This window comes from Chenopodium album, chromosome 18, assembly GCF_948465745.1.
Source record: "Chenopodium album chromosome 18, dcCheAlbu1.1, whole genome shotgun sequence".
Taxonomy (NCBI): Eukaryota; Viridiplantae; Streptophyta; class Magnoliopsida; order Caryophyllales; family Amaranthaceae; genus Chenopodium; species Chenopodium album.
This window is the reverse complement of record NC_137851.1, coordinates 4,263,095-4,273,466: the sequence shown is the minus strand read 5'-3', so window position 1 is coordinate 4,273,466 and position 10,372 is coordinate 4,263,095. Positions and strand designations below refer to the sequence as shown.

Genomic DNA, 10,372 nt, shown 5'->3' with positions numbered 1-10,372 from the left:
CACAATTTATTTCGAAGTATTGTCGTACGAGTACAATATAGCTTTATCTATATACAGAGTAATTAATATCTTTAATCTATATAAAAAAAAGTATAAAGTAATTAATATCTTCAAAATCGTATTAGACAATTTCAACAAATTAATCTCATAAATTTAACAAAAATAATTATTTTAATCATATATTACACCAAATGAGTCAAAGTATAAATTAAGACTAAACTCATTTTATTATTTTAGGTAACCATGAGAAGCAATTACAGTGCAATTTATAGTCTTGTAAAATCATTTACCGTGGTACAGTAAAATTAGTTAATACTCCGCTTACCGGCTTTGTCTGTCTTCCTACCTTGTCCATTATTAAGAAATTGCTGCAAATGTCAATTGGGAGACTAGGGTTTATCGAACCCCCAAATTAATTTTTTTATCTGCACTTTGTTCACTACTTTAATCGCTGTTGCTATCATCGAGGCTTGTTACCAGGTCTTTTTCCTTCTCCTTCGATTTTTTTTTTCATTGTATTCGTTCAATTTTCTTATGCTTTCAATTATGAATTGATTGTTACTAGTCTTGCTATTTTAGGGTTAGGTTGTGAGTTTGATTATTATGTTAGATGTTTAAGCCATTTGTTGATGATCATCTAATCATCAGTTTTATATACAATCTTATGCGTGTAAATTTGATATTTCATATGATAGTTTATATTTCCAGGTTTTATATGAATTTGTGATTTCTTGAGCTGGGTTTTTATCTGTTATCTGTAAACTTCTTGAATATGTAGTTGGATTTTCTTGAATTGTTATGGGTTTTAATTATCTGTTTTCTGTTTAGTAATCCATATGAAGATGTTCTAAATTAAGGATTGGATTTTTCCATGCTCAAATTTGCCTCTTTGGGTTTGCTTTAAATGTTGGTTTAGCTACAAAACTTGTTGATCTTTATTTTAATTTCAATTGCAATGCCCTGGTTTATGCCCACCACCTGTTCGACAAAATGCCCAAAATATTTTGTTTCTATGGAACATTATGATTCGTGGGTATGCGCGGGATGGGCCAACCACATCCTTACTAAACGAATTTATGCCGAAGTTCTGCCCATCATTATTCTGCTCATTTCAATTAATTTAAGCTGCTTGATTAGGCAAGTGTTTTGGTTTACTTACAATTTATTCCTCACGCTATACAGTTAAAGGTACTCGATCGTTACCAAAGATGAAAGATGTAAATTAAATAATATTTGGTTTATTTGAAGGGAAGGAATATGGATCCCTCTCCTTCCCTCTACCCCAAGTCATATCCCCGTTCTCTCTCACTTTCTCTTCCTTTCCATTTCCTTCTTATCTTCCTCACTCTCTTATAGACTAGTTGTAAAACGACTTGCAGGGATTTGTGATATTATTCTTATATATTCTCTCATTCTTGCTCAGTGACAATATGACCAGCTATCTATGGAAGAAGTATGCAGATTATGTGTACACCAAATGGGAAAGAACAATTTTGTGGGATATGATTGAACCTTACAGACGGCCTAAATCATTTACGCCTCTTGTCACTCTTTATGTTGCTGCTTTCTACACTGGAGTTATTGGAGCAGCAATCACGGAGCAACTCTATAAAGTAAGTGACTTCTTCTTCTATGGACACCCCGCCCCCCCCCCCCCCCAAAAAAAAAAAAAAAAAAAAAATCCTACATTTTCTGGATATTTTCATGTATAAGGCAACCATTATGTGCAGCAAAATCGTTCATGGGATTATCTTGGTTTTATTCTATGCTTGCTTCCTTATTACTGATTTAGAATTTAAGTGAATAATTTTTTTTGATAAAAGTGAATTATGGCCCACTTAGATCAAGAATTGCCATTTAGGCCACCTACTCCCACAATTTCAAGGAATTCTTCAGTCCTTTTGAACTTCTTGACACGAACAGATTTGGGCTCCTATCACTTCCTGTTATATGATCTTTTGTCGATAATGCAGTATTGATTTGACTTTTTATCTGGCTCCTTGTGAAAGCAGTGCAATTTTACTGTGAGCATAAGGAATGTAGTTTTCAATGTGGCTATAGACACAGCTTTTCCAGTGCACAAATACATGCTCAGATTTTTAATTTATTTTTTCTCTTAATATATCTATGATTTTTAATTTATGGACTTTCCTGTTAGTTTATCTATTATTCCATATTCTAAGTAAATTAACTCTGAGAGATTGCCCATGTTTCATATAGATTCCTAAATGCTTTGTACAGCTGAGTGTGAACAGCCTAGGCTAGCAAATCTTCTCAGGAATAATTTGGTGTTTAGGGGAAAATAGAGTGTTTTTAGCCGGGTGACATTTAGTTATTATTGAAGAGTGAAGTGTGATCATACAAGTATTTTTATTGTCTGCCCCTTGTATTAGAACTTCACTAATGGACATTGAAGAGTTACCTACCCCCGGGCGACCTTTTTAGAATTTGGTGTGAACTGTCTATGAAAACAGAAAACCTTTTTGGGTTGTGTACTGGTTTCTTGGTAAAAGGTTGGAAAATATGGTTGGCAATTTGGCATTGGGGAAACCTGATTATTAAATTGTGTGCTACTGTGCTGCATAGCTTTTGTTATGCTATTGAAAGTTTTATGTTATGCTCATTACTAGTTACAGCTGAGCTTTTTATCTGATAAGTAGTAGTGACTAGCCCCTTGGCCTGTGCTCTATGAGGCGGTGGAGTTAGGCCCAAGGCTTTCTCGGTTCTTAACATTCATTGCTAACTTCAAGCAGGAAAAATATTGGGAAGACCATCCTGGAGAGACAGTACCTCTGATGAAACCCATGTTTTATGGTGGTCCATGGAAGGTATACAGAGGGGAGGTTCCAGTCTACCCCAGTGACAAACCCAAGGAAAATAAGAACGAAAGTTGAGATATCATAACTCTATATTCTTGGAGCAAGATTACATACCTGAGTTTAACTTTTACCTTCTCAACCCTCCTCAGTTTTCTTTTATCTTTGTGTTTTAGAAAGTAGCCTTAGATGGGTGACAGCATCTTTGAGGTATTTATATTGTTGTACATAAAAAGGTACGAAGTACCATATCTAGTTATCTACAATGTCCGATCACGCTTTTTGGAATGAATTTCATATATTTGATGTGCATCAACTAATTACGAGTGTTCAATTTTTGGAGTCATACATAAAAACAAACATCTCATAACAAGTTTATAACGATGTGACGATAAATGATGTTTAATGATCATATGTTATCTCAAGCCTATTATACAAATGCATAATTGATCACTCGTTTTTCTTGTGTGCTCATGATATGCTTGCTTAAATAAAATAAAATCGAAATATTAATAATAGAAAAATTAAGTACAAACTGACACCAATTGGTGTTGGTGTAGTGGTGATTGGGACTACACTTGGTAGGGAGGATTGTGTGTTCGATCCCCCGCGACAACAATTGGGCGGGGACTGAAACCTAACCAATCAGAGCTAATCCTCGAAAGGTCGTTTTCTACCCTCCCCTAGAGCCAAACAAAATTTATAAACACTCGACCAACCTAATACGAGTATATGGTAAGTCAAGGGTCGAATCCAAAGGAATGAATAGGCACAAGCTATAGCCTAGGTCAAGCTACTTCAAAGATTGTAGTAAGAAATGGTTGGTAACTAAGGTATCACAAAGCTAGATAAATCGAGAAATTCAATATGCTAAACACTAGGGATATAGGTTCCACATGCAAGCTCAATGATTATGCTAATTGATGGATGACTCAATCGATTCAAACATTGCAAAGGACAAACAATAGTCGCAAGTAATGCAAAAGCTATCTCCTATAAGCCAAGCTAGGGTTCGCTATGAAGGGCTAACAAGGAAAATCACAATTAAATTCAATCAATTAAAGCAATTTTCAAATCAAGGGTTCATGTCATTGAAATTTGCAATGCAATCTAGATTGATCTTATAGGTTGATCACTCCTAGTCTAATTAAAATCACATGCACAATTATGTCAACCAATTTAATTGCAACAATTCAATCAATCAAAGATCATTAACTAGCAAAAATCATCAATCAAGCATGCTTCCCCTTCTCTCTATTAACTAATTTACTCACTAATCATGGAGGAATTGAAAAACAATACAAATTGAATCACAAACATTATCATTTCAAGTTTAATCAAGAAGAAAATCAATCATTCAACAATTTCTCAACCAAAGATTAAAATTCAAATCAAACATTCAAGAATTAAAGGAAATTGCAATAAAAGTAAATTCAAAGGAAAGAAATCTCACGAACTTCCATTGATTTGAAGATGAAATCCAAGATCAAGTTGAAATCAAAGTGAAATACAATCAAGTAATCCTAAGCTTCTCTCTCTACTTTCTCTCTCTTTTATTTCTGGAAAATAAGTCTCCAGTACAAGATAAAGTCGTCTCCCCAAAAAAAGAAAAGTCAAAAGCTAAATATAAAAAATTGAGCAAAGGGAGGCAGAGCCCCTCGTGCGCACGCACCAGGCTTGCCGCGCGCGCAGTAGGGCCTGCGCGCACGCACAGAGGGGTCTGTGCGCGCGCAACCCTACTGTGGTGCTCGTGGCTGGCCTCCCTTGCTCGCTCGATCGATCTTCGCGCTCTCGAGCATCCCTATCATCGGTGCACTCGAGGCGATGCCCGCGAGGAGGGCAGCCTTTTATTCTCCAAACACTTGTACACTCCAGACCTAATCATTGCTTCCTTGGTGCTCGTGCTTACGGAGCTAGCTTGGTTTGCTTGAGTTACATGCTTGGATTCCCGAACTTAGCTTTATCAACTTCCTTGAATGCGCTCGAGCTTCCTCCTTGATAATTAAACCTCGGTAAACTCGACACACCTACAAAACAAGTCAAAGAAACGAAGAAGCGAGAGAAAAACCGAGAGATGGATAAAATAATAAGAAAACCATCAAAACCACACATTTCTCTAAACTTGCACACAAACATGCAAAACAAGCATTATTATGTAAAAACACGACATAAAAGACTAAAAACGAACATAAAACTACGAAGAAAACCTAGCCTAAGAGTGCCATAAATAACACTCATCAAATTCCCCCAAGCTAGACTTTTTCTCGTCCTCGAGCAAAACAAAATTAAACTTAAGGAAAGATGATGACATTATTTAAGCTAAACAAGAAACGAGAAAACTAGAGAATAAGAGAATGTACACTAACTCACTTTTGTAGAAATCACGGTCAATTTTAGCAACAATTGACAAGCCATTTAAACCTCTAGATAGCTCTAGAGGACGAGTAATGCTCTCGTAAGGGTTTCCTAAGAGATTAACCCATAACTCTCAAATAAAAGGAGACAAAGCACAAAAAGAGAAAAGATAAAGTTAAAACTTAAAAGGAAGAGAGGTGCTCTTACAATGGACTTTTGCAAATGGTCAAGACACGAAAGGATACCAAACTTCCTAAAACAAACAATGGTAAGCACGTTCCGAGATATCTAGAGTTGATTGAAACATAGGACATGCTAAGTATAGAGAACTATCAAAACGCAATTCACTTTCATCACAAAACATTTTTAGCACATTTTCCCAATTAGCTTCAAATCTACTTTTAGCAAGCATCTCTATGGTTTCTCGAAGGAACTGGAAAAAGAAATAGATTTTAGGTTTCTGGACGTCTCAACTATTGCATGCCGCTCTATAAGCTTGACCTACATCTCCCTCCTCCGACTAGAGACTCAACCACAAAGGTCAAAAGGTCTTGGAAAGGGTTGTAATGTAAAGGCGAGAAGGGTAAGGGTAGGCTACAATTTGAAATTTGGTGGTACACCTAAATTGTGAAGCAAAGATTGACCAAATCTCAACACCAAAACCAAGTAAACACCAAACAAAAACACATCATCCCCAAGCTTATTCAAAGCTAAGAATCACAAACATATGTACAAAAAGCGTAAGACGCTTCCCCCCAAGCTAAAACAAAGCATTGTCCTCAATGCGAAAGAAAGGGAGAAATAAATTTACATCAAAATATTTTTTTGAATTTTTCATTTTTTACTTTTTTCAATTTTTGCCAAAGCTTTTGAATTCGCTTTGCTTTTTCTCATTTTTACATTACTTCATTGTCCTCGCCTCTTTTAACTATGGACGGCTTTTTCAACTTTGCATTTGATTTTTATTATCAAAATATTTATGACACAAACTTGCTTTTATTATAAGAACCAAACAATCATTCTCATCCACCAAAACTCAAACAATAGAGACCAAATGCTTCACAAAAACCAACATGGCCACAAAAATGAAACAAAAGGCTCAAGATCTAAAGATGTGATTTGAAAAGAAGGGTATATGGCACAAATGGTTAGCAAGTAAGCAAATGAAAACCCAAAATAAAGATGTAGAAAATTATCCTAGAAAAAAATAAATTACTACCCCGAAAAGATGCCTTTGTCCTTCCTAAATGGCTCGATCGCGATCTCGGGAGATGAGAGTAAAATTCTAGATAAAACACACAATAGTCAAGGATCCAAACGCCGCACAAGAAAAATACGGAGAAGGCTAGAAAAGCATGAAACCGTACAAGGTTGTGGCAAAAACTCACTAAAAGGTTCAAATTCACCAAAGGGGAACAATTGCGAGTTTTAAAAAACAGTAGAATCCGGCTTCAAGGTCCTAATAGTTCTAAACGACTACCTTAGCATGCTCTATCCTAGAGTCAATCAAAGATATTCTTAAACCGTGCGAACCATTGTTCTTAGGAAGAGTGATAGCCTAAAGTGCAAGTCCAAGTGGTACTAAGTCCAAAGCAAAAGCAAAACTATTGAGAAAGAAAAGCAATGCCTCAAAAAGTTTTGTTTAATTTTCAAAAAAAAAAGAAACAAAGAAGAAATATAGAGAAGCAAAGGAGAAATAGAAAGCATCAAGGAAGTAAGCTAACATATATATATCCCAATCGACAAACAAGTGAACATTCGGCCACAATGCTAATGTTCCCAAACACGCTAAGGTGTAAATAGCAAACAATCTTGAACCGTTCAACTTCTCCTAATCTAAACCTATACTAAGCATACAAGAAAAGAAAAGAAAACAAAAGGAAGAAGATTAGAAGGATCTCACTGGGCGTCGAAGCTATGCTATAACAAATATGGTGAAAGAACAACCACCGTCATGGAGCACCAATAACCATAGCACAAACTACGAGGCAAGGTGAGAAAGAAAATGGAATATATACAAAGAAAAATGTTAGTAACTTTAAGATAAAAGAAAAGAAAGATATAAAAGAGATATATGTACTTAATAGGGAAACAGTAATACATGATAGTAACAGAAACATCAATAACAGGATCAGGAAACGATATCAGGAAGTAGAGAAACATATCACACAGTAATCAGTGAAACAAACAACAATACCATGGATTGGACCACAGAAACCATCAGAAAAACATCATCATCATCATCAGAGAAACAAGAGATAAACAGTGATCAATATCAACAAGCAAAAGAGACCCAGAGTTAACTACAAAAGCGAAGGGGGAAACGGCAAAGCACACAAACAACATAAATCACCCCCAAGCTTGAAATGAACTACCCTACAAACTCTAATCCGAATAAGACATAGGCTAAGAGAAAGCAACATATAAAGCACATAAGAAAGGGGTCTTAGATTAGATTAGTCAGAACATTGAAATAGTTTATGTGCAACTAAGGCCTGTTCAATTCAACTTAATTTCAGTTCAGCTTCAATCATTTCAGTTCAGTTCCTAATTTCCTTCTCTTATAAAATATTCATTTCATTTCAGTACAGCTAAGCTCTAATCAGTTCAGTTCAACTCAGCTCCAATCAGTTCAGTTCAGTTCACTTCATTACATTAGTAAATGTAACAGGCCCTAACTTTGTGCAGGATGGGAGCTGACCATTCATGCAATACTTGTTGATAAAGTGATAGAACAGAGAAGAAGAATTTTATACAAACTTCATTGCATTTTATACTAACTTGCAAAGAATAACATAGTGTAAGTTGGTATTGTTGTGGTTGTAACACCAAAAGTGTTCAAATAAATATACATAGTGTAACTTGCAATGAATGAAATGATAACTTTTTTTTTTTAAACAACGAATGAAATTATAACAATTTGTGCAACACATGAGACTAATCTATATCGTACTCGTAGTTGATATTTGAAACAAGTTCAACACAAACTATTATTTTAAGAAGTTTAAAGTACAAATATAGAGATAATCGTATTAAAATAATATGATGTCACTCTGTAGTACGGATCGGAGTACCAAAGTAGTTATTTGACATTTAATACGAAGTTTGGGTACAATTAATTGAAACGTAATTTTGTAATTAATTTTTTTTTAAGTATTAGATTTTTATGTCATAGTCACTAAATGCTTTGTCCTCCGTACTAATTATCTACGTTAAAAAAGTGTTTTTTATTGTTATATATCCTTTTATTGAATTGAAAATAATTACTGTCTTTATGAACTTGAATTAAAAGTGTTTTTACTCGTAGTTGTTATTCTTAATTTCTTACCATCGTAACTAAGGGATAAACGTACTACGTAGTACATTAAGGAAGATTAAATTGAAGTAGAGATCAAAATACTTAATTTAATTCAGTTATATATTTGCTGATGACTACACGGAGAATATATAAATTAAATTGAAATAATCGAATATACTTCGTCGTAATAAGGGAGAATTAATTGAATAAGTGATCACTCTGATCAGAATTGTATGCTAATGATCTGTTGCTTATTTTCTTAAGGTATTTCGGACAATCCATGCTAATGTAAGATCATTTATACACCTTAAATGATTGCTTACTTTCTTGGAGGAAGATTGTTTCAGCAAGACAAAGAATTAGAACAACACATTATAAATTTCACCCCATAATAGAACATTTAACTCATAAGAAAAAATAAAAAAAGCCTAATACAAAGAGCAATTTTGCATTTGCACCAAGCTTATGAAAAATGGCTCATGAAACAGAAGACCTAAACACTTTTCTTATCAAATTGGGTCATGGAGTGAAAGGTTTATCGGAGATGGAATTGAAGGATTTTCCAAAGGAGTATGTACAACCTCAATCAGAGAGGCCGTCCAACATGAAGATCATGGAAGAGGCGTCGATCCCCATAATTGATGTGTCTAATTGGGATGACCAAGCAGTTTTAAAATCAGTATGTGATGCTGCTCAGAAGTGGGGATTCTTTCAGATCATCAACCATGGGGTGCCACTTGAGGATGTGAAACGAGCAACTCTCGCGTTCTTTGCCTTGCCACCAGAGGACAAGAGGAAATATTTCAAGGAGAATTCTCCTAGCAATCATGTGAGGTTAAGTACTAGCTTTATACCCGAGGTTGAGAATGCCTTAGAATGGAAGGATTACCTTAGCCTCTTTTATGTCTCTGATGATGAGGCTCTTGCTTTATGGCCTACTATTTGCAGGTAATTAACTGTTAAGCTGCATTATGAAATCACTAATTATATTGTATTGTTTTTCATGAGAACGCTGAATTCAGCAATATAATTATCTGTAATACCATTGATGTTCAGGGACCAACTTCTGGATTATATGAACAAGTGCCAAGTTGTTATTAAGTCCCTCCTGCAAGTCTGGATGAAAGGACTCAACATTCATGAGATCAATGAGGAAAAATGGTCACTTCTTTCGGGTTCCAAAAGGATTAATCTCAACTTCTACCCAAAGTGTCCGAAACCTGAACTTACAGTAGGAGTAGGGAGGCACTCAGATGTGTCCACCTTTACTATCCTCCTGCAGGATGATATTGGTGGACTCTATGTTCGAGCACCTGATGAAGAAAGTTGGGTCCATGTCCCACCTATCCCCGGGGCACTGGTGATTAACATTGGTGACGCGCTGCAAATCATGAGCAATGGCAAGTACAAGAGCATAGAACACCGTGTAATAGCAAATGGAAGTAAAGACAGGATTTCAATTCCCCTGTTTGTGAACCCAAAGCCTAGCAAGGTGATCGGACCTTTAAAGGAAGTTTTGGTAGAGAGTGATGAGAAACCCAAGTACAAGGAGATGTTGTATTCTGATTATACTTTGTACTTCTATAAAAAGGCTCATGATGGCAAGGGAACCCTTGATTTTGTCAAGATATGATATTTTCAATAGGGATGAGAAAGGCAATTCCGAATGATCGAATGAGAAAGAATAATACAGGGTTTACTTGTTAAGATCAATAATAAGATTGGATACAAATGTATTTTTAATTTAAATCTTGGTTGTATCGTATTTCGGAGTATGTATTAAGACAGTAAATGAAGTTTATGTTACAGATGTTTGTATATAGTAATAAGAAAGTAAAATAAAGATATTGATGCCAATGCAGACAGATCCTATTTCAAATTTTAATCCCACTTAGCTTACAGA

General features: G+C 35.3%; 2 protein-coding genes across 2 annotated transcripts; both read left to right on the top strand.

The window, feature by feature from the left end:
• Nucleotides 1–323: 323 nt before the first annotated feature.
• On the top strand, nucleotides 324–3,132 carry EMB2752 (embryo defective 2752). Its single transcript, XM_081647636.1, has 3 exons — nucleotides 324–480; nucleotides 1,424–1,613; nucleotides 2,754–3,132. Exons 2-3 carry the CDS (start codon nucleotides 1,431–1,433, stop codon nucleotides 2,892–2,894), a joined length of 324 nt encoding a protein of 107 aa, XP_081503762.1. The 5' UTR covers nucleotides 324–480; nucleotides 1,424–1,430; the 3' UTR covers nucleotides 2,895–3,132.
• A 118-nt stretch (nucleotides 3,133–3,250) lies between these two features.
• LOC145591231 (bi-functional coumaroyl CoA and feruloyl CoA ortho-hydroxylase F6H2-1-1-like) lies at nucleotides 3,251–10,328 on the top strand. Its single transcript, XM_081647633.1, has 2 exons — nucleotides 3,251–9,417; nucleotides 9,526–10,328. Exons 1-2 carry the CDS (start codon nucleotides 8,942–8,944, stop codon nucleotides 10,100–10,102), a joined length of 1,053 nt encoding a protein of 350 aa, XP_081503759.1. The 5' UTR covers nucleotides 3,251–8,941; the 3' UTR covers nucleotides 10,103–10,328.
• Nucleotides 10,329–10,372: the final 44 nt, after the last annotated feature.